This window comes from Polypterus senegalus, chromosome 10 (genome assembly GCF_016835505.1).
Source record: "Polypterus senegalus isolate Bchr_013 chromosome 10, ASM1683550v1, whole genome shotgun sequence".
In the NCBI taxonomy this organism is placed as follows: domain Eukaryota; kingdom Metazoa; phylum Chordata; class Cladistia; order Polypteriformes; family Polypteridae; genus Polypterus; species Polypterus senegalus.
In genome coordinates, this window is record NC_053163.1 from 8,234,381 (window position 1) to 8,258,717 (window position 24,337).

The following is a 24,337-nucleotide window of genomic DNA, read 5'->3' on the forward strand; positions in this document are numbered from 1 at the left end:
CAGAAAGTGTATCTCCCATAATACTCCTTCCATGCATATAAATTACAGCAGGTAGGCAGGTATAAACATAATGTGTTGATGTGTAGGTAACCACCTAATAATCAGATTGCGATTCAGAACTGAGAATCTATACTAATAAAAGGCAAAGCCCTCACTGACACACTCACTCACTGACTCACTCATCACTAATTCTCCAACTTCCCGTGCAGGTACAAAGCTGAAATTTGGCAGGCTCATTCCTTACAGTTTACTTACAAAAGTTAGGCAGGTTTCATTTCGAAATTCTATGTGTAACAGTCATAACTGGAACCTTCTTTTGTACATATATACGGCCATAGCCTACAGCTCGGTCGCCGTGTGAGGCGGAGTTACGTCCTGCATCATCACGCCTCCCACGTAATTGAGTGCCTGCCCATATAAGACCGTCCGTCGGCAGCAATCCAATAGACACACTGCCACTAAATATTCACGGGTGAAGGACTGTGCTTATGCAAATGAAGATGAGATAGTCATGGATGGACTAGTGTTTGGCACAAACTCAGCGAGAGTGTGAGAGAAACTTTTCAGTGCCGGGTCTTAGCTAACATTAAATAAAGCCGTGGTCATCGCAAGATTGCATGAGATACCACAAGCACAGCTGAGAACCTTCGATGCATGTACTCCGAGCGGCTCACGTGAACTGACTGTGAACGCAGTACACAGAGAACAAGGAAGAGCTCCAAAGAGCACTGAACAAAAAACGCATTACACAATTGAGTAGACAGCATAAGAATATGAAGCAAGTGACGCATACAAGCATATTCATAAGTGCAGCTACTGCGGAAACAAAGCACGATGTAAATCATAAGTTTAAATTAAGTTTATAGACACGCTGCCGCTGGCGTTTGTCATGCCTACGACTAATACGATATTTGCGAGATACAAGTTTAATGAGAAGACGCGGGGTATAAACGAGACTTTGGATCACTTTGTAACAGAGTTAAAATTGCTGTAACGGAGTTAAACTTGCTGGTTAAGGACTGTGCTTATGCAAACAAACTCAGCAAAAGTGCGAGACAAACTTTTAAGTGCCGGGTCTTAGTTAACATTAAATAAAGCCATGGACATCGTAAGATCACACAAGAGAGCGGCTCACGTGAACTGACTGTGAACACAGTACGTAGAGAACAAGGAAGAGCTCCAAAGAGCGCTGAACAAAAAACGCATTACACAATTGAGAAGGCAGCAAAAGAATATGAAGCGAGTGACGCATACAAACATATTCATAAGTGCAGCTACTGCGGAAACAAAGCACAATGTAAACCTTAAGTTTAAATTAAGTTTATAAACACGGTGCCGCTGGCGTTTGTCATGCCTACGATGAATATGATATTCGTGAGATACAAGTTTAATGAGAAGACACGAGGTATAAACGAGACTTTTGATCACTTTGTAACAGAGTTAAAATTGCTGTAACGGAGTTAAACTTGCGGGTGAGGGACTGTGCTTATGCAAACGAATAGGAAAGCAAGGTGTAAAGCTTAACTTTAAATTAAGTTCATAGACACGCTACCACTTGCGTTTGTCATGCCTAAGATGAATACAATATTTGCGAGATACAAGTTTACTGAGAGGACCCAGGGTATAAACGAGACTTTTGATCACTTTGTAACTAAGATAAAATTGCTGGTGAAGGACTGTGCTTATGCAAATGAAGATTAGATGGTCAGGGATAGAATAGTGTTTAGCACAAACTCAGCAAAAGTGTGAGAGAAACCTTTAACTGCCGGGTCTGAGCTAACATTAAATAATTGCTGGTGAAGGACTGTGCTTATGCAAACGAATAGAAAGCAAATGTTACGTTATTTTTAAAATGTTTCCTTTTCTTTTTCATAACTTCTTTAACATACTTCTTCTCTGATGCGAAGCGCGGGTATTTTGCTAGTGTAATATATAATATGTAATTTACAATGATATAAATTAATAATAATTTTTTTTCATTATTATTCCTAATTTTCATTTGGCTTGCATTTTTATACTTTTTGAGTGGCACTATCATATTATTTCATTCAAATATTTAGTTGTTGCATTTTATTGAAGTGAATTACATAACGATATTCGGTAAAAAAAAATTTTAAAACATGTTATTTAATCGAAATACTTACATTTTTTCATCCTCAGCACTAACTAATGATAATAGATTATTATTATTAACACATTTAATTGCAGTTGTGATCATTGAATTTTTGAGCAGTAGCATTATTTTTCTTCTTCTTTAATAACTATTAACACATTTTACTTTATGATGAGATGCTCAACTATAGTATATTAAAATTAATTTTAAAGTAGATTTGAGAATGTGACGTTAATTAAAAACTATTTAATTGTGAATACAATACCAATGTGTAAGTCTTCTCTTTGCACTGTCCAGCACTGTGTGATGGCCACTTACGTTAGGACACCAGAACTGTGACTGCGTCTCTTATAAACAAACCATTTATGTCTTTCTGCTTTTATTTAGGAATACGCAGCTTGTAAGAAAGTAGTCAGGGCTGGGAATTGGTGGCTGATGGATGATTTTTTTTTGGATTTGATATATTTTATTAATTGTCTTTAGTTTCCCTGCTTACCCGGATTCTTCTTACAAAGTCTATTTTTGGAAGCTCTAAAATGTAGGACGAGTGGCTCCTCCGGTATTTTAGACATGTTCACTCGTAGCTTTTTACGTTAAAAAAAGACAGAAAAGAACAGATTACTCAAAGCAGCTGATTGCTTAAAGGATAAGACAGAGCAGGACAGGAAAGGACTTCTCTGCACACCTGAGCTTCCTGAGCTGCAGAAATTGTGCAGGTGAAAAGCGCAGAACACATAAAATGAAGTGAGAGGGTAAAGAGAAGAATTAAAGACTTTGAGGCTGCTGCTCTCCTTACCAGCGACGTTCAGCTGGCCTGTGTGCCGTTCCACTGCCTCATCCAGTAACTTGTGCTCCACTCTGCAAATGAAGTCCACGTCCTTGATGTTATTGCAACTGGCAGTGAATTCAGCCTGAGCCACCAAGTAGGAGCGACTTTCATTTTTTTTAAAAGGTCCACAGAGTGTAAATGTTGGTTCCCATTGCTCCTCCACACTTGTCACTTTCTCTCCACATGTCTTCCTTCTTTGAATCCATGTTACAGTGGGGATATCATTCAGATAGAAGTCCGAAATAAGACAATGCAACGTACAGGGTCTACCGATCTCAACATGAGATAAGACTTGGATGTCAGAAACCACAGGGATTCCTCCTATCCCTAAGGAAAAGAGCAGAGAAAAAGCCGTCAAGTTACCAAAAGGTCTACTGCCACTTTGTTTCAGCACTCGGCTTGGTCTGATTTGGATTCTTCTGCTAAGTTTTGTAGCACCGACAGTGTGTTTGCCTAAAATCACTTTCTGCACTCTAAGACAGGGAGGTTCTTAAAGTGTTTTCATCTGAGGGTCTTTTGTCAAAGTCATAGATATGGCAAACCACCTTACAGCCAAGGGTCACTTATTAGTGTAGCATATTTTATTACTTGTGGTGAAGCAAAAATGACTAATTTTCAAACCCAACAGTTGTTACTCTGCATTTCAAAGTTCCAAATGGTGGCCACTGATCCATAAACACCCCTTTACCATAAATGTGGTGTAACAGTAGTCAGCCTGGCTTGATTTTTGGCTCATATTTTGAATTTCTTTTGATTGGTTTTCCCAAGCCATTTTATGTATTTCATCCCACATGTCCACTGACTACTCTTTAGCCTTGTCCGTAATGAACACCCCTATTCTCCTGGGGCCTCATGTATAAACGGTGCGTACGCACAGAAATGTTGCATAAGAACTTTTCCACGTTCAAATCGCGATGTATAAAACCTACACTTGGCGTAAAGCCACGCACTTTTCCACGGTACCTCATGCCTTGTCGTGCAAGTTCTCCGCCGGTTTTGCAAACTGGGCACCCAGCGCCAAAGCAATGGTACTGTTCTTGTGTGATTACTCATTATTTTCATGACGCGGCTTTATAAATGCACAGAAACTAACCGCATATTGTTTATTAGTGTAATGCATCTGATTGTAATTAACTCATAACAATATAATGGTCCAGGGAACAGCCATAGTATTCCAAATACCATAACTGCTTTAGCGTTGTTACTCTCACTTCTCCTTCTTCTTCTTCTTCTTTCAGCTCCTCCCGTTAGGAGTTGCCACAGCAGATCATCTTTTTCCATATTACTCTCACTGCACGACTCGGAGTATTTATATCACTGTATCTGAGTGTGAATCACAGCAGCAGCTGATCGGAAAGAGAATTATCGGTATACAGCTTTAAGGACACGCTGTCTCAGCCACTGCAAAACGTTTTAAAGCCTTTCCTGTATGGACCTCGCGGTTCAGAAACAGTTTAATCCCAAGAACTTTAAATGCACTCAATCAATTGCTCCTTGTAGAACGGTTTGTACTTATAAGTACAATCACCCCACTGTAAACTTGCACTACAGTTATAATATCTCACAACCTGGGCCACTTTATAAAGCGCGTATTTACATATGATGACGATATCATTTTTAAGGTGAAATGCAGCAAAATATGTTTGTTAAATTATACACATAAAACTTTAACTTCATTTAAATAATCTATATTCTTCACTGGGAGTGTCGTGAAGGATAGAATAATTAAACATGTACTACGAAGATATTTCAATGTTCTTTAAACGTTTTGAAGAATCGGCGCTAAGCTTACAGATGGCTTAACGTCTATTACAGAGCTGATTGTATGGCGATCGGTTACTTGGGGAAAGAAAAGCAAGGACTCTTGGGCGCTACCAATATATATTGAATATAAAACAGAAAGAGAAAATAACAACACAGCTAAAAACGCAGCGACAAATTTCGACAAAAGATAATGCTTGTCATGAGCACGAGGCTCATGAAACACATGTTTAATAATGTGCTTTAGCTCCTATCATCATGAAAATGACATCACGTATACATCTCAGTATTTTAGTTATTCAGAGAGCTGTAATATCACAAATGTAATGGACTCTGTGTCCAGTTGGAGGAAGAGAGCCAGTTTAAGAAGCAAGTAGTGATTCACACACATAGATCACATACGAGTAGAAGATCAAATACAAAACAAAGCATTTAACGTGCTACTTTAATTACGATGTAATTTTGAGAAACTGGTTAATTAAACGATTTTAAGATGAAGTTTATAATGTTCTACTAAATGACAAAATAAACTACATGATTAAAGTGGAAAATTCGAGATTAAAGTTGACATTTCGTGCTTTTTCCCCACCGTGTGCCTTTTTTCTCTGTACCCTAATAAGCTTTCATATGACACTCAGACAGTGGGCTTACAACTCTTCTTTTCACGGCAACTTTGATATGTGACTTCTTTTTATTTCCGCACTGTGCGATTTTGTGAATGTGAGCTTTCAAGTTTCTCCAACACGCTATGTCACTCGATCAACTTCATTTTGTTGATTATACCACGGCTTATTTGAACAAATAGTATGTTTTTCCTTTGCCTCCACTTGGTATTCGCTGAAATTCTTATATTTTCCCGTGCTTTTCCCATTGTCTTTTCACAGAAGGCTGCGCTTAAGGGCGATTTATATTGATTTGCATATTCAAATAGGCGTAATTCTGGGAGGATTTGGGGCATTACATAATGCGCGTGCACGAGCGTTAGTTTTCACGCTGATCGGGATTTATGTAACGGAAGAACGTGGAAGTTGGAGTACGCACAGATTCCTGCATCTGGATTTTTCTGTGCGTAAGCACATTTCGGCTTTTGTGCTTACGCTATGTTATAGTGCGAGTTCTACGCACGCCGTTATACATGAGGCCCCTGGTGTTTCCATAAAGAAGTACTTGTGGCTGTTAGGAACAATGATAAACTCAAGTACTAATATATTAAATATATTAAATACTAGCCATGTGCGCCCAACTACGTTGCGCATGTTAAAGTTGTCTGTGAAGGGCTCCCTGTTTAAACGCGGCTGCCAGTCATGAACTGGGCCCTTCATTGCACAGCATTATGATTTTTTATAAGGTAAACAAAATTACAAAAGAAAACCCTTGGACATTGATTCGATAGGAACGGCCTACTCAGAATCACTGTCCGAATTGTAATTATGTGGTGGTGTAGGAGCATTTCTGCTTCTGTCTGTTCACAGTCCGTCTTGTTTTCACAACGCTGTCGTTTCCTCTCACGATGTTTTCTTAACCCTTCTCCAATCTCGCAGGTTGTTTTGTGGCAATCCAAAGAGTAAGGCAATATACACGGAGCAATGGTTATAAAAGGGGGACACATAGGTATCCAGGCTCTTTAAAGCATAAATAGGGATCACTTCACTGACATGTGAGCAAGCCACGGTACAACTGTGAGACGTGCAGCACTCGCCGGCTACAACGTAATAATAATAATTTCCGGAACGTGCTGTTACGTTGTCATTCATTTTACCCACTGTCTTTCTTTCATTCATATGTTACGTAGGCATGTATCTTTTATCTTCGGCAATCTCATTCTCTAACCAGGCCTCAGGTGCTAACCAGCGTAACACTGTCCACCACCCCTTTCATTATTCCGGCACATTGTTGACATCCGTGAGTAACAACAACATACTAAACTGGAAGGTGGTCTACGCATGGGTGGAATTCGCGGACAAACAAAGATCAAGATCTAAATGAAGATCTCTTTAGATAATTTAAAGCACAACAATTTGTTTAGTTTGAATGTCTGTGTTTTGAGGTGTGACTGGCGTACTACAGTCTTCAGTAGTATAAGCCTGGAGGAGATTCTTAATGCAATGCCTATGTTTTAGCTGTCTCTCTACTGCCATCTTGTGCTTCTTCTTCTAATTCATTCGCGGATAAACAAAGATCAAGATCCAAATAAAGATTATATATAGAGATTCACAAAGAAACTAGCCAATGTTTTAGCAATAACGCATGTTGCTAACTGCTAAACTGAGGGTCTGCATTGCCTCACCACTTTAAGAGAGAGTGGCACACATACCTGAGCTTCTGAGTTTTAATTTGTGAAGAGAAAGAACTACAATGAACACTGTTTTCTTCATCTTTCTAGTTTTTACTTTGTCTTTGGTATATAAAAGATTGTAATTCTTTGTACTGACTATTGGTTCATTGGCACTTAATTCTTTAACTAGTTTGCATTTCTGACAGTGTCATTGGTGTCAGCACTGGAGCTCAAGCACCCCAAATGATTCTGCCATAAATATATAAAAATACCAAATAGCCCACAGTTTGTCCAGCCTATATATATATATAACCTAACTTTTAGAAATGTTTCGTGGTTTTCCAGTTTATCTCATGGGGAAGAACATCTGTCACGTGCTGTTAAGCTGTCTCTTTTGGTCTTCTGTACTACTTGTAATGGTGGCTGGGAAGACAGACAACTTAAATGCCAAGGAAAGCCTTGGGTGCCACCCTGGTAAAAGGAGCCATAACAACTCACTTATAGATCTGGTGCTTCTTTGTACTTATTATTTACAAATCTAAACGACTGAGAAAGAATTAACAAGACTGGAGAAGAACTGGACAGGAATGAAATGTGCTGTTAATGGTAAGTGGGAGGTTAACACTAAACAGGAACAGGAGGGGATCCACACCAGCTTGTGTTTATCTCATTAAACTCTTTATAAACCTGGAGGGAGTGAGTGTGGGTCTGTCTAGGAGTGTCCCCCATGACTGAATGGAGTTCCATCCAGGACTTTCTAATCCATTAAATCAAATGCTATCAGAGTCAGCCATGAAAGGTAATATGCAGGTTCAGAAACTTGTTGTTGATAGATGTAAGACTTCCTTTTTTAAAGAGTTTTCAGTATAAAACCATAAATGTGCACACCAACACACCCACTGAGCAGCACTTCAACACCTACAATCCACATACTCAACCATCTTACCTGGTTTGCCCCCCTCAAACTTCTTTTTAGTTGGGTTCTCCAGAGATGGGTGAAAAATTACTACTTCCTTGATGAACTGTGGGTCTCTTAAATCCTCCCAGGATACACTGCATGTGTCACTGCGGCTGTAAAGGCCTTGCTCATTCGGAGTTGTTGTGCCCTTATTTGTGTCACTGTCTGAGGTCTTCAGCCAGTAAAATTCAATAGGGCGTGGGTAGAAGTTCATTGCTTCAATGGATAACTTGCCTTTAGACTCATTCATCACTGAAACATCTCTAAACACCAATACAGGATATGCTGTGCCAAAAAAAGACATAAGGAATAATAACAAAGGTAAGGACCAACAGGAAGGTGCAACATGAGACCACATCAATGGTACAGAAGTATCTGATTGGTTAATGTGTTCATTGGGGAGGAGTCATGCAGTATAGAGTCCATAATATGAATCCTAATTCTCCTTTAAGGCTCAGATTGCTAAAGAAAGGCTTAGACCAAAAACCCCTTAGGCCAGTGTTTTTCAACCTTTTCACTGGAGTGGAACCCTGCGCGAATAGTTACCTTGCTCACGGAACCCTGTGCAATTATCCACCAGTATGTCCTATATCATGGGACTTTTTCGACGGAACACTTGGCTAGCACTCGTGGAACCCCGGTTGAAAAACACTGCCTTAGGCCATCAAAAACTTTGACCCAGAAGCAGCACAAAAGAGGACTTTAGATAAAGCAGCCAGAAAAGCTACACTCCCAAAATGAACCCATACTTAAAAATGAGTTTATCCAAGAAAGAAATCTGTCTTAAAAATAAAGACGCAATAACATAATGATAAAGCAGCTGGGAAGCACAGCGGTTAGCATTGTTCCTTCATGAATATGACATCCTCCTGAAAAACAGCAATGGTGTTTAGAGGCTGAACATTCACGCAGCTCATGCAATGAATGGAATGTTTTTAATTTTGAGGTTATTTTCTTTTTAGAAGTCTCTTAAACAGTCATTGAGGTGGCGGATTAAAGTGGGCAGACATGATTGTAAATGTTAACCATTTCAGTGTGCGGGACAACCGGTGACAAAGATGACTGACGTCACTTCCAGGTTAGCGTCCCCTGAGCCCGCTTCTTAACTGGCTCCACCGACATCTTGCATCAGTCTAATATTGTAGACTCACATCTAGAAAGACTATATACAAATATGACTTCTCACTGTCAATGACACTTGAAATCCATGTTTATTATTGTGTTTTCAAAACGTATGTTAAAATAAGTTCCATTGGGGGTACTTTGTGAGAAGTGCTGGTACTCTTAACAGCCAAAACGGGTAAAATGTCAGTACTATGTTGGGTTTTCTCACTGTAAATACACTGAGACAGAAGAGAAGACACACCATTCTCAAATGTAGACACCTAAGGGAAGAACTTTGTTATGAAGGATTGAGGTTCAAAACAGGTGTGAATACTGTACTGAAGAGAACAAATGAAAAGAAATATTGTACATGATACAGTGTGTATACATGTCCATCCCATCTCTCATACGGTCATGTCAGACATATTACCTGAGCTGTGGGAGCATTTCAATTGACACTGGCGCTCCTAGCTTGTCAAAGACATGAAGAAACTACTTTCTCCTGTACAGTATTTCTCTTTCTCCCTCCCTTGCCATCCAACTTGAGTCATAAAGCACCCTTGCTAACCACATTTTATTTTAGTTTAGCCAATTCTTCCTTTGGCCTTTTCTTAGCCACATATCAGCCTGTCTCTTTTTTCTGTCCAGGTCATCTCCCCTTCTTCACTCATCCACCCACCCCACTGGTCTTCATTGTTATTTTGCTGGCAGTGTTGATTTGCATAAAACTGGCAAAACTCATCTATCTGCAGGATCCCTTTTCTGTACTGAGCTGAAAACGGACAGCAGTTACTCTAGGAGAGCTGGATAGGGCCCCTCGTAGAAGGTCCTTAACCCATCAGCAGGACTGACTGGTATCTGCTTCTGTGGGCAAGGAGAAATAGGATGAGCACTGCCAGAGCCTTGAAAATGACCTCCAGCAGGCAGGCCACTGGTCTGAATGTCTCTGACCAAACAATCAGAAACAGACTTCATGAGGGTGGCCTGTGGGCCCAACGTCCTCTAGTGGGTACTGTGGAGCCCAATTGGCAGTTGCCATAGAATACCAGAATTGGCAGGTCTACCACTGGCAGCCTGTGCTTTTCATAGATGAGAGCAGGTTCATCCTGAACACATGTGACAGACGTGAAAGGGTCTGGTAACATCGTTCAGCATGACAGGTTTAGTGGTGGGTCAGTAATGGTCTGGGGAGGCATATCCATGGAGGGACGCACAGCCCTCTACAGGCTAGACAATGGTACCTTGACTGCCATTAGGTATCGGGATGAAATCCTTGGACCCACTGTCAGACCCTATGCTGGTGCAGTGGGACCTGGGTTCATGCCCAGCCTCATGTGGCGAGAGGATGAAGGAATGTATACCATTGACTGGCTCCCACGTTCATTCGCCTGACCTCAATCCAATAGAACATCTCTGGCTGGGACATTATGTTTCGGTCCATCCGATGCCGCCAGTTTGCACCTCAGACTGTCCAGGATCTGGGTGATGCCCTGGTCCAGATCTGGGAGGAGATCCCCCAGGGCACTTTCCATTGTGTCATTAGGAGCATGCACCCCCCCCACCTCCCAACGTTGTTAGGCATGCATGCAAGCACATGGCGGCCATGCAAACTACTCAGTACGACTTGGAGTTGCTGCAATGAAATTTCGGCAAAATGGACTCGCCTGCCTGCCGCTGTATCATTTTATTACTTCAATTTTTGGGGTGTCTTTGAATTCAGCCCTCTGTAGGTTGATCGTTTTCATTTCTATCAAATGATGTGGCATCCTTTCGTTCCTAACACATCACCATATCAGTTCATATCAGTAGAGATAGCCAGAAGGATTTTTTTCCCATTGAGATCTATTGTGTTTTCAAGTGTTCCTTTAAGAGGTAAGCTCTTACTGCTAACATTTATACATAGACCATTTATGGAACAATTGGAAGTTCTATTACCTACCAAACAAGTGGATCGTGGTAACCTTTTCCATAGAAGAGGGCTTCTGAAATTGGCGTCCATTACAAGTAACCTTGCATTTTATTTTTACACTTGCATGATCCTCCACATTTGTCACAAATTTCAAAGTAGTGATTCCTTGTTTTGGATTCTCTCTTCTACATTCTTGTACAATGTCACCGGATATGAGGGAAGTGTGCTCATTGATGACTTGTACATTTACTTCTCCTGGCCAAAAGGTCTTCACCAAATAGGAATCATTGTTATCAATTTTCTCCCAAGAATCATCTGGCTTCATTAGAGACCACACTACCTCAGTAAAACCATAACCATCTTCAAAGCTGCATTCCAGGACCGCTTCTTCACCCACATATACTTTTGAGGGGACAGTAATCTCTGACATGGAGAAGCTTGCCTTCCAAACTGGACAAATAAAAAAAAAAGAAAAAGTAAAGAAAAATTAATAGAATATCAACTCTGCTAAATCAAACCAAATGTCTTCATTATTGTGTGACCATCTAACCCCTCATCTGCCACCACACCTCTTTCCTTCCATCCACTTCAGTTTTAAAATCTGATGTAAATACTTCTGCTCACTTACGTACTACGCTTTAAATTCACTAAATTCACTGCATCGACAATTAAAATGCACAAGTACCTCCAATTACTGTGACCTCAGTCTTATCATAACGTAAGAAATCTTATACAACTGAGACAATTTAGTCCATTGGCTCTGTTTGGTTTGCTAAATACTCAACTGGCTTGCAGCACCTTTTTAAAAGCCAGGAGTCTCCACTTTATGTAGATGACTCAATGGATTATCCTCACATCCCAAAGAAACACATGTTTGCACCAAGTGGAGGGCCCCAGCTCACAGAAAAAAGAGGGATGAAGAGAGGTGATTACACTAAAATACAGTATATGGCTCAAAAAAAAAACCAAAGGGAACACTTAATCGTTACCGCATAACACCAAGTCAGTGAAGCTTCAGGGATATCAGTGTGAATTAACTTCACCTGCTTTGCTACAAATGAAAGTGACAACAGGTGACCTGGAGAGGCAACAGGAAGACACCTCCCATAAATGGAATGGTGGCCACAGACAATTGCTCTCTCCTGATTCTTCTCTAGTTTGCATTTTGCTAGTCTACTTGACACTACTGTGTAGCACGAGGCAGTTCCTGCAGCTGATTCAGGTTGCATAGGTGGTCCAGCTCCTCCAGGATGGCACATCCATACGTGCCATCACAAGAAGGTCTCAAGAGCATGGAGTAGATACAAGGAAACTGGCCATTACATGAGGAGAGCTGGACAGAGCCATAAAAGGGCTTTAACCCAGCAGCATGGGCTGCTATCTGCTCCTTTGTGCGAGGAGGAACAGAAGAGCACTGACAGACCCTACAAGATGACCTGTAGCTGGCTACTGGTGTGCATGTTTATCACCAAACTGTCAGAACCAGACTCCATGAGGGTGGCTTGAGGGCCAAATATCCCCTAGTCAGACCTGTGTGAGTCACAGCCCATTACCATGCAACTCAACTGACATTCAACAGGATATACCACGACTGGCAGCTCCCCCATTGGCTCCACGTTCTCGTCACAGATGAGACCAGGTTCACACTGAGATGTGAGTCTGGAGACACCGTGGTGAATGTTATACAGCCTGCAACATCATTCAGCATGACCGGTTCGTCAGTTTGTCAGTGATGGTCTAGGAGGGCATATCCTTGGAGGGATGCACAGACCTCTCTGCGTGCTAGGCAACAATTTATCTTGTGGACGCTTCCTCCATTTTCTACATGTGGCTGCTGAGAACATCTGCGAAGCTAACACATGCACAGGCTAACGGACTGTAACAGACACGTGCAGACCATGAAATCCTTAAGTGTAAACTCTCCAAGAGTTTACAAGGCCACATAGCCGGATTACTTGTTGAGAACCTGGTTTCTTAGAGAACAATACCCTGGTTTCTCCAGCCAGTAATAAAGATATTTTTTGAATTTCTGTGAATAACTGGATTATTAAAGCACATGTAAAGACAATTTTTATGTAAAGGGAGTGTTGTGATGTGAGATTTTGCAGTTAAGTTGATAAATATTTTGTATGTGTTTACTTCTAACTTAGGCAAAGCAATGTAATATTAGTGAGAAACATTCATATTTACAACGCCCCCACCAGGACTGAGTCTCTTTGAATTTTACGAAAGGATTTGGGGGAAGTGCCTGAAACCAGTCTGGCAAGTGTTTCTCTGAAGTCTCTCAACTACCATTGGAAAGCCAGGCTGCCTAACTGCCAGGCTTTACCTTAACATATGGTTTTGGGGGATGGCAGGTGTTAAGATTTTCTTTGCCCCATTGGTCAGAAGCATGGTTGTTTGGAATTGGCTTGTGTCAAAAGCCTTTAAGTAGCACAACATCCTATTGGCTCTAGGGGTTGGACAGAACATCTATAAATGTGCTTGTTTTACTCACTCTCTCTCCCTCTCTTACTAACATCTGATGAAGGAGCATCACACAACATGAACTGACAAGGACAACACAATGAAGAGCACAGCTCGGAAGCCATATTGAGACAGGTATGCAGCCTGTTCTGAAGAAAGCTGAGCACCAGTGATGCCTTAAATAGAGACATTAAGTAACTAACAAGTCTGTGTGCCGCCTGAAACTACACATCAACATTTATCATGTTGTATCGTTGTTCATATTCAAATGTACTTTGCATATTGTTATTATTTATGAATATTATTTTATGTGTAACTTAACTCCTGCTTGTCTTTTACTAAACCTAATTGCCTAAGGTTATAGATGTAGAAGGGAAGGTGGGGAGAAGTTACATACTATAATACCTTATAAACAGTGGTAAGTCTGTGAGATTAGAGGCATTCTGAGAAAGGCTACATATTAATAATACAAAAGGGGAAAGTAGAGCAATATATTAGTCTACCAAGACAAAACAGGGAGCCATCTTTATTATGAGCCCATTTGGGGCTAAGCTAGTGGAGGAGGCCACAGAAATCATCTGTTTAATTCCTTTGCAGCCCTGAACTTGCCAATATGGAAGAAGATAATTCCCCAAACTGCAGCTAGCACTGCATATGTCTCCCCCCACTGCAACTTCCAATTCCTCAAGAGGACACTTTAAATAAGTCCTTGCACAGTGTCGCAATGTAATCACAGATGATCAGAGGTGTTTGCGGAACTTGTTATGAAGTCTGTGAATTTGCAGTGCTACTTTCCTCTGCTGTATTCAACTGGGTTTCTTCTGGCAAGTACACCTACTATGATTTTAGGTCACATGGTGCCAGGGCTGGATAAGAGTGAAAGAGTAACAAAATAGAAAAATGAATATAGTAAATAATAACTGAAAAGAGTGGGTAAGTTTAAATATCTAGGATTAGTGGTAGCCCAAAATGCTTAACATATATCTTGCAGTAATCTTTGCACACTGGAAAAAATGAGTAGAAAGTAAAAAATATCATCTTGTTGCAGAAAGAAAAAAAGAAAAAACAAAAACAGTGATTGGGAAGATCACAGTAACTATAGGTCAGACCAGTAAGCTTAATGTTGTGTGACAGGTAAATTAATGAAAACAATTATTAAAGAAAAGATGAAGCTTCACGTGACATGAACAGGAGTCAGTATGGGATCAGACTGGGTAAGTCGTGTTTCATGAATAAGCCAGAATTCTATGAGGAAGCAACAAAAGCATATAGATAGAACTTTACACAAAGGACTTTATTTGTTGGGTAAAATCTGTTTTTTTACAAAAGCTCTTTAAATAAATTAAATAAACACACACACAGCAGAATGACTAGAAAGGAAAAAAATTAAAAAGAAAGAAAAATCTCTGACTTGCCTGTCACATTCACAGTGAAGCACTACACAGGCGTATTGTTAAAACGAATGGAGATGAAGATGTTACAAGATCAAACAGTTGTGAAGGGCATTAGTACAGTGGATTCCTGTCGTTTTAAAATAAATTCTTCAACAGGAATCTGGGGACATGGTTGAAAATGTGTTAAGGATAAATCTTGCACAAATACTTTGTACTAGAATGTTTTATCTTCCCACAAAGAACCATAGAAATGTGAAATAAATGACCAAGTAGTGTGGTGAAGAGTAGTCATCTGCAGATCTCACCCTTATATTATTTTGGAAAATTTAGGAAAATAAGATTGGTGAACTTGTTTGATTCAATGGCCTGTCCTTGTCAAAACTGTTGGCTAAACTAATGAACTGTAATGCACCAAGTTTACAGATCATTCTCAACGCTGCCTAATCCATTTGAATTTTGTGGGGAAACTGGAGACTATCCTGGAAAAATCAGGTACAAAGTAGGAACAATTCCATTAAAGACCATAATCACTTAGCTTTCAGGCTACCAGATCTTCATCTGTCCAAAGCATGTTAACAATTAAACTATATCGATAAATTATCTTTAATTTATGCTCACTATAAAGGAGCATGATATAAAGTAGAATTTTGAGAAAGATGTTTGATCATCAGAAGTCTTGATTTAAAAGTAATTAAGCCAGAATGGTTTAAATAAAATTAATGATTAATGTTCAATACAAATGACACAAGTTCTTTATGCTGGCTGTCACAGTACATTTTCATAAATTTGCATACATAGCAATTCATACCGTTCTCAATGCCACTTAATTCAATTCAGGGTCGCAGGAAAGCTGAGTCTGTCCTGACATCATGGAGTGGAAGGCACGAGCCGACCCAAGGGAAGGTGCCAGCCCATCACACAAACCTGCCAATTCACTTAACCCTGCATAATTATCAATGTAAAAACAGCTTTTATATTTTAAAAGCAGCTCACTTTTTGTCCAGTAGAAAACTCCAAGACCGATCAGCACAACTGCAGCCGCTAAAGTTCCAAAAATCACAGCAGCAATGTTGACATCACCACCTGGTTTTAGGACATAAAGAAAATAGAAAATTAAGAAGGAATCAAAAGATTTAAGGAAGAAATAAACCATAAAGAAAAGCACAATGTTTATTTATTTATTTTTATTTATGTGAGTATTTTTAGTCCATTTATGTAGCATTTAATAATTTTATCATTTCCACAGAGACATCACTACAGTTGTTGAGTGAATTTCCTCCCCGAATGTCACCCTCTTATGAGGTTTCAGGGAATCACAAAGGTTATTTTTAAGCAATTATTTATTTATAAATTATTAATTTATTTAGTAATTTATTTTAAGCAACATCCGTTCTTATTCTTGTGTTCACGTTATCCATACCTAAGAGGGTAGCACAGTAATAAGCATGTCCACTTTATAAATCGTCAATACAAACCTTTCTTTTTTTTCTGCTGGTTCATATTGTCACATACAACATGTATGTGTAATCAACATGCAATATCTCATTACTCTGTGGTGCTATGATCAATAAGCATTACTACTCTCTTTAAAGTTAGACTTTTTAAATAATGTTATGCTAGCTAATGGATATACGGAAATATCTCATATGGTAAGGAGTCATCAGGAGTTACGGTAAAGATATTGAACTAAAGACTGAATGTTTTTAGCCTAGTATTTTTGTATAATGTTTCATGATTTTGGCAAAGTTTTATTAAGTCTTTTATTGTTTGCAACTCTAGCCATTCCAAAAGTCATTCTTTATCTCATCCCTTTAAGAAATTTCCAGTTGCTATACTTGTTGCACTGCTGCAACAACCAAAGCAATGAGCTTATGACGCACATTAGAGAGGAAATGGTTCAGGGACTACAGAAGCTCAAATCTGTTGCAAATCTAGAAGGATCTACAAAGTAACATTCATCTGATGAACCTAAGAGACGCTTTATGGAATTTGGGACGACCTAAACAAGATGAAGCCACCTTCATCTTACCCTTTGTTCTGTCACTATGAATGTTTTACAAGGATTTCAGAAGCAAATTTCATTGAATATGAATGGGCATAGTGGGGAAGAAAATTCTACAAAAAAGTCTAAAAACTGACATTCTGTTTATTCTGGAACATGCCGAATGTATGGATTGTCCAAAGAAGTGGGGACTCCATGTCTCTAAAGCAAAATGTCACTCAGCAGGTAATCAGTTGCCCTATCAATTATGACTTCCCCACAACACAGAATGGGACCATGTAAAGTTAGAAATGGACGCAGGGGTAAATAACTCATATTTTGTAACTCTTCTTCTTAGAATGGACAGAAGACTTCTTAAATGTAAACACTGGACCCGGGAATGTTTGCTTTGTCTAAAAAAAAGACTGAAGCTTTTGGTTTATCGACTCATTTCTGGAGGCTGTAGGTCTTTTATTCCAGATGTTTGCTCAGATAAATACTTTTGCTAATGGAACTTACTGTGTTGCCTTGATTTTTAATTTACTTGCATTTGAATTGCTTCATTTTGTTTCTTAACCAGCAACAGATGACCACATTAACTTTGATACCATCTAAATGTGCGTCTTCCATACAATATCTGTCTCAATACAGGTATTTGAAAAGAAAACCATAAAGATCCGAGAACAATTGATCTGCCCTTGTAAATGCTTGGCGTGGCAGAATGAGAACACTAACAAGCCGTAGAATTAAATAAGAGGCTTCATTAACTGTTAAATGGGCAGGAGTGAAAATGGTGTCTCTACAGGACTATTTCATGCCCATCATCTGTAGGCTCGCTTTGGTTTGGCTGCTAGTTATGGGGAACAAAAAAACAAATGAACAAGTCAAATGAAATAAAGGCAAAAGAAGTCTGTTTAAATAGTGTCAGTAACAAGTTACTAATTAAGAAAATGGCTAAAGTGAAAACCTGCAGCCACTGCAGCCCTCCAGGATCTGAATTTGAGAACCCTGGTGAACAGCAATGAGTATTTACTGGCAGTGTGGCCCCCTAGTGGCTAAGTCAGTGCCTGAAGGTTAGGCGTTCACTAATGACTACGTTCCCATTTCTGGTTAAATTAAATATCAAATTAAATAAAGAGGGCACTGACTTTTATTTCTTCACTGTGTATTTTATAACTGTAAATATCGACAGTTCTTTAGGACTCCTTAATTAAAAGGACACTGTATATGAATAATTATACATATTAAACTCCATTTATCCATTAATTGTACTACTACTGTCCATTGCACAATTGTGGTTATAAATAAAACCCGAATACTGTGTGTGTGTTTTTTTCTTTACCTGTAACTTGATACTTTAGGTTCTTGATTTGCCTCTCAAAACCCTCTTGCTCCACTTGACACTCGAACACGCTCTTGCTGTTGGTGACAGTCACGGAATAATGCTCCTCAGTTGTCAGGTTCTCTGTAGACACGGGTTTCTTTAAAGGCTGCCCATTCTTTAGCCAGGTCACCTTCACACCATCTGGGTAGTATCCATGAACTTTGCAGGCCAGTGTCTGCTCAGCGTTTTTCACTAAAGTCTCAGGGGAGACGGTCACAATGGCGCGTCCTGTGGGAAAGAAAGATTCAGAGTAAGGAAGGGTGAGGAATTTAGGAAAAGGGCATCTGAAAATAGGATGGGGCAGGGTGTTGGAGGGAGGAGGCAGAAGGCCAACAACAAAACCAGATGTTACTGTAACTGCAGGTATCGGTGACGGAGTAAAACCCATTACAAATCACAGAAGCCTATAGGAGTAAGAGGAGCATGTAGCACATCTACTGAAGAAAAAAAACAACACAATACTTTCAGCTTCAATACATTCTGATGTGCTTGGCATCAGATGGAGTAACTTGTCTCTCTAATCCAAAGTGGCAACCATTTGTTCCTCTTTGGGCATTTAATGCATTTAAGCAAGATGTCGTTAGAAAGAATTGAGAGTGCAGCAAGACATGAATTAATGTGGACCTCACATGAGTTTCTCACCACGGTAATTGTGTTTCACTCAACAACATCAAACCTACGGCCAAACCTGCGAACACAAAATGCACCTTGCACTGCACCCTTCCAGAAAAGTAGCTGCACTACTTAAGATGAACTACAGTTCCCAGCAGCCCTGGGAGTACTTCACCATTGGGCAGGTTCATATTTACTATTGCTGTCATTTGCGTAAGTGATATTTGTTTAACTGTGTTTGTTTCATTATATATTCAATACATTGTTTTTAATTTTGATTGAACTGTAGTCTATGTGTCTCTCTGTTTGGAAGCTTAGTCAAGGCTGTGTGCATTCTGAGAATTTGCGAAATAAAATAAACAAATCACCATTTTTATACGGTGAGAATCCAAGGACTTCATGCCCACTACAGATGTGTGGCTATGGCCCTGCTCCGGCATATCGGCAGTAAATCAAAAATAATGTGGGCTCTATTTTTATAGTAATCACACATTGGCACCACAGTGAAAATCCTGTGCCCCCTCTCCAAAATTTGTTCTGATGCTGCTATCCTTGATTTATGTATTTATGGTTATGCATGTTGTCATTTTCACAGTCACCAGTAAGTGGCATACAAATGTACAAAAGTATATTTTTATTTTGTTCATTAACTTAATAATGTTAATACAATTCAAATTCTGATACTTTTCTTCATGATTTTCAGTAGTAAGGTTTGCAAATAAAATAGTATTGTGAACTCTGAGTTTAAGTAGGCAGACTCAGTGCCAACACCATTTAATGTTTCAAAATGTAAATTCATTGACAAAACCTACATCTTTAAAATAACAATAGAGAACAGAATGAGACTCCAGTATTTAATGCAAAGCGTTACAAATTGCATTAGATAAAATTCCATCCCATTTTCCAATATCTCATATCATTTAATGAACTGTTGAAGTTTCTTACTTCTGAATTTAATGTCGACTGCTGTCCTCAGCGGCCTGTCCAATGCCTCATGCTGCACCTCACAGTAGACATTTTCAGGGGCATCACCACTGTTGGGAATATAGTGGTAATAGCTGGAGGCATCAAAACTTCCATTGAGCCTGGCCTTGCTTACAAAGTCCGGATTTTGGAGACCTGTTTTCTTCACCCCTACCTGCCAGGCGAATTTGATGTCTGCAGGGTAGAAGTCTTTGGCCTGGCACTCCAGTCGGGTCTCCTCACCTGATTTGACGAAAGCAGGAATGCAGTGGAGAAGTGGAGGAGCTGAAAGACAGTGAGAGAGAAAAAATCTGCCAAACCAGATGGAAATGAAAGGTACTATATAACAGACAGATAATTAAGGATATCAGTGTACTTCAAAACAACGTCAGGATTAGAAAAGTGCCTTTGAATCTCTGGAGCGCTCTCCATTTCAGTTAAGACAAACATCAGATTAGCATGTAGCACCGCCAAACCATTTACATTAATTTTACTATGCCCTGCATTAGAAGCCCTTTATTGGAGTCTTTGCCCATTATGGTTAATTAATGTGTTCAAAAGGACAAGATCGAGATCAGAGGGGTAAGAAACAGAAAATGTCTAAGAATTCCCATACTTGGGAAGTGTAATGATCCCTGCTGGAGGCATTAATGAAGACATTAAGGCCGGGAAGGGAAAGGTACAGCAGGTCTATGCAAGGTTAAGACCAATTTTGAGACAAATGACACTGAGGACATGCACTGAAGTCAATCTTCAACTCAAATGTGAAACTGGTACATGGACTGGGGAGAAACATGGGATAAAGTGTATTAAACTAAACTAAAAAACGGAAAATGTAGTCTTTTGAGACTTTCTCAATACGTTTGTGGAGCTCCTATTCACATAGCTTTCCAGCTTTGCAAAATCTACACACTCCAAACATCTACAACTCAAAGATTTATTTTGCATTTAGAAATTCAAATTTCAGGGCCTTGTGCTCTCGGGGTTCTAAACATGGGGTATGATGGGCTAACAGAGTAGATAGCATAAAGCTCTTTGGCATCTTTCAATATCAACAAAGACTTTGTGATAACATCAACTTCAAGTCAAACAAAGGCACAATTAATATAGGATATATGCACAGTTATTGAATTTGTTTGGCTCACTTGGGTCAAATGGGTTACATCTTCTTTGCACCTATCTGTCCACACCTCATATCATTTGATCAGGGAATTCAGTGCAGTATTCAGATTTCATTACGACTCTGCTGCCTCCCAGCATGATGACTCTGACCCTGACATCTTTACAATGTGTTACCAAGACTTAAAGTTTTCAGTACCTAGAACTCTGAGCCTGACGACGCCTTTTCCAGAGTATGGGGAATCGACGACTTCACAAGTGTGTGCTCCTTCATCCTTTATGGTAAGGTTTCTAAGCAGTAGAGATGCATTTCCACGCCGTAGTTCATTTTCAAACAGCTCCACCCTAGGGTCTGTCGTGTTGCTCTGGCCCCGATATTTCACCATGTCTTTGTCGCCATGTTTCCATACAACATACAGGTAGCTCAGGTCAACTGGCTCATCAGTAAAGGTGCAGGGCAGTAAGACATCTTTGTGGACGAGTCCATTGACTGGAGATGAAGGTGTGGACACGTGGAAGGCAACCTCTGTGGCTGGAAGAAGAAGTTATATGGTATAAGTGTATTTATTACTGGAAACTGAACATTTTTCACAATAACTTATTGAAAATGTAAGTAACAAACAATCACAACATTTAGTTTCACCCTCTTTTGACAAAACAAAGGTAACACTTTAGAAGCCTGTTTTATTCTGTTGGAATCCTTTTTCACATATCATGCGCTGATTACACTAATAAATGGACATTCATATTTATTATTGTATGAATAGGCAGTACGACGGCACTGTCCCAGCAGCAGGGGTCGCTAACCTTTTATCCCCTAAGAGCTACTTTTACAAAATGACAGCTCCTCATGTTTTCTAACGTTTATTCTCATGGCTTATTTCAACCCAAACAAACTGAGTAAGCTAGTTTTGCCTGAACATTTACAAAATATTGGTGTCCACAACTCACATTTGGCATTAAAACATTACAAAAAAAATTGAGTTCACCTGCAAGTGCATTTTGTATGTCTGAAACAATGAAAACATGAGTGCTGTCAAAACAAAACAATGCAATTCCAAATCCACAGATATGACTTCTTCATTTGTCATTATGTCATATGTCACTGTGTCACTGTATTCACAGGTCCGGTTGCATGTGTGATGTGTTTTTTAGTTAGTCAGATGCCTGGCTGAGGTGTATGGTGGAGTGGAGCCACTCAGGTTCACTCTTATGGAGTCATTTAAATGTTCATCTGTCAGTCTTGTTCTGAACTTTGATTTCATGACATTCATGTCAGAATCTTAGAGGTATGGAGACCGAAACAAAGTACACATTTTCAGAGCTGCTTGGTGAAGAGTCTTCTAGTTCTATGGCTCTACTAAGCTTCAGAAATGCTGAGAATGCTGCTGAGACTTTAACTGCACATTATTTTGAAGGTTTACTAATATATAATATTAAAATTAAATGTCTGTGTGTATGTCTGTCCGCTTTTCACAAGAGATCTACTTAACGGATTTAGATCTTTTTTTTTTTATATAATTTGCTTGAACATTCCGGTTGATTTTGCGACTCCTCTTATTTCGCTGTGTATCATAGTTCGCTTGCCATACCGTTTTATTAGCGTGAATCCGAGAAACACATAGCGGGCCGAGTCGGGGGCCTTCCTCACTCACTCATCAGCTTCAGGGCATGTTCCTTAACTCCGCTTAGCTAGCGAATGAGAGAACAGTTGAATCCAACTTTGTTTGATATTTAAAATAAAGTGTTACTTAGGTCTTGATGAGTTTGAGTCCAGATATTCTCTTAAGTGTTTGCCACATTGAAAAGATAGATTGCAATTCAGATTGTGGTTCATGATTTTGTGTTAAAAGGATTGTGATATGATTTCCCACCCCTAATTTGACTAATCAAGTTTTCAAATTTATGTAGGATTCTTTAATCCTTTGGCGAGCTACGTGGAAAGGGGTGGCGAGCCCCTAGGTTAGAGCATTGAGTGAACCGAACTGTTACATTCTCACAGGCCAATGGCTTGCCTTGCATTGCAGGTTACTGACCTGCCTTCACACACCATGGGACACTGAGCTAAGGTGCATTATGGGCCTCCTATTGGCACAGAATATTTGTTACAATAGCCATGGGCCATTAATATGCTCAGAGCTGCCCCTTACTATAGTCTATGCACGTCAAGCACTGTTCATGGGGTCCGCAATCAGAAGACTGGGGGCATTGGCAGGGTCTCAGACCACTGTGATTCAGAAGCTCAACTGGACATACAAATTGGATTTAATGATTTTGTCACTCGGTTTACTTGACTTGAGTCATATAATTCCTAGTTTAATCCTGATGCTCTGTATATTAAATTAATTATCATGATTATTCATGGTGGCTCCAAAATCCGTACTAACCCCTACTTTCTCTTCTGTTTTTTTTTTTCTGGTTTTCTGAGGTGCCAGTCTGCACCACCCCCACCTGATCAAAGCACCGTGATGTCCCTACATTGATGGATTAAAGGCCAGAAGTCCACATGACCGTCATCATCAAGTTCTTCCATGTGAAGCCTGAATACCACGAGGACTGATTGAGGTCATTGATGTTGGGTAGAATGCCTAGAGGGGGCTGGCTGGGTGGTCTTATGGCCTCAGAACCCCTGGAGATTTTGTTTTTTTGCTCCAGCCATCTGGAGTTTTTTTTTGTTCTTTTGTTGTTTCTGTCCTCCCTGGCCGTCGGACCTTACTTTTATTCTGTGTTAATTAGTATTGCCTAATTTTATTTTTTAATATATATTTTTTCTTTTTTCTCTTTCTTCATCCTGTAAAGCATTTTGATCTACACCATTTGTATGAAAATGTGCTCTAGAAATAAATATTGTTGTTGTTACCCATAGAGTACCCTGGCATATCATGTAACATCGCTGAAGTATAACGTACAGTGACAGCCGCCACAATGGAATGGAGCTCAGGAGGTCCACTGTTTGACTCTATTGGGGTTATTGCTGTTTCGCTAGATTCATGTCATTGAATGAATCATCAGATTAATGTTGCTGATAGTCACAGTAATTTTCTAACAAACAGAAAGTTGGCTTCAAATCAACACCAATCTGGAGTGCAGAAAAGAAAAAAATAATAAATGAATGAAAACATGAAGAAGAGGCTCTTGCTGCACTTGCAGGTGTGTCCAACTACCAGCTAACGTTACATTAGTTGCCACTACAATAAAGCGAGAGTTTTACCGGGATAACAGCAGTGTGTAATAGTTTTGAAACTGAGTGTTTAACAGATATGATCTGATGTTACAGTACCCAGCTGGCACAAAGCTGAGGATTATTTATTACCGCCACATAGAGCTCATGTCCTCTACACGTTGTTGAAGGCTGCTGACGTTATTATGAAGGGCTCTGAGTGTTGTTGCACTGAGGACATGTTTGTAAATTTTACTGACTTACTGGCGGCGCTCAGACTTACTAATGATTGGCTGAATTGTGGGAAAG

The 24,337-nt window shown here is 39.7% G+C and overlaps 1 protein-coding gene and 1 long non-coding RNA gene across 3 annotated transcripts in view; one reads left to right on the plus strand and one right to left on the minus strand.

Annotated features, from left to right (window-relative positions):
- LOC120536663 overlaps positions 1-23,390 on the plus strand; it is a 37,015-nt gene extending 13,625 nt beyond the window's left edge. The window contains exon 3 of the long non-coding RNA XR_005635162.1: positions 23,297-23,390. This is a non-coding gene — a long non-coding RNA (uncharacterized LOC120536663). The remainder of the gene's footprint in view (positions 1-23,296) is intronic.
- LOC120536662 overlaps positions 1-24,337 on the minus strand; it is a 42,386-nt gene that overhangs the window by 11,392 nt on the left and 6,657 nt on the right. Inside the window, exons 2-8 of one of the 2 annotated variants that reach the window (XM_039765096.1) lie at positions 21,068-21,400; positions 19,732-20,034; positions 18,133-18,402; positions 15,803-15,892; positions 10,980-11,399; positions 7,925-8,221; positions 2,910-3,269 (exon numbers count right to left, since the gene is read on the minus strand). In XM_039765096.1, the coding sequence (XP_039621030.1) occupies positions 2,910-3,269; positions 7,925-8,221; positions 10,980-11,399; positions 15,803-15,892; positions 18,133-18,402; positions 19,732-20,034; positions 21,068-21,400 (2,073 nt within the window). The remainder of the gene's footprint in view (positions 1-2,909; positions 3,270-7,924; positions 8,222-10,979; positions 11,400-15,802; positions 15,893-18,132; positions 18,403-19,731; positions 20,035-21,067; positions 21,401-24,337) is intronic. The other variant, XM_039765097.1, reaches the window with a different exon arrangement.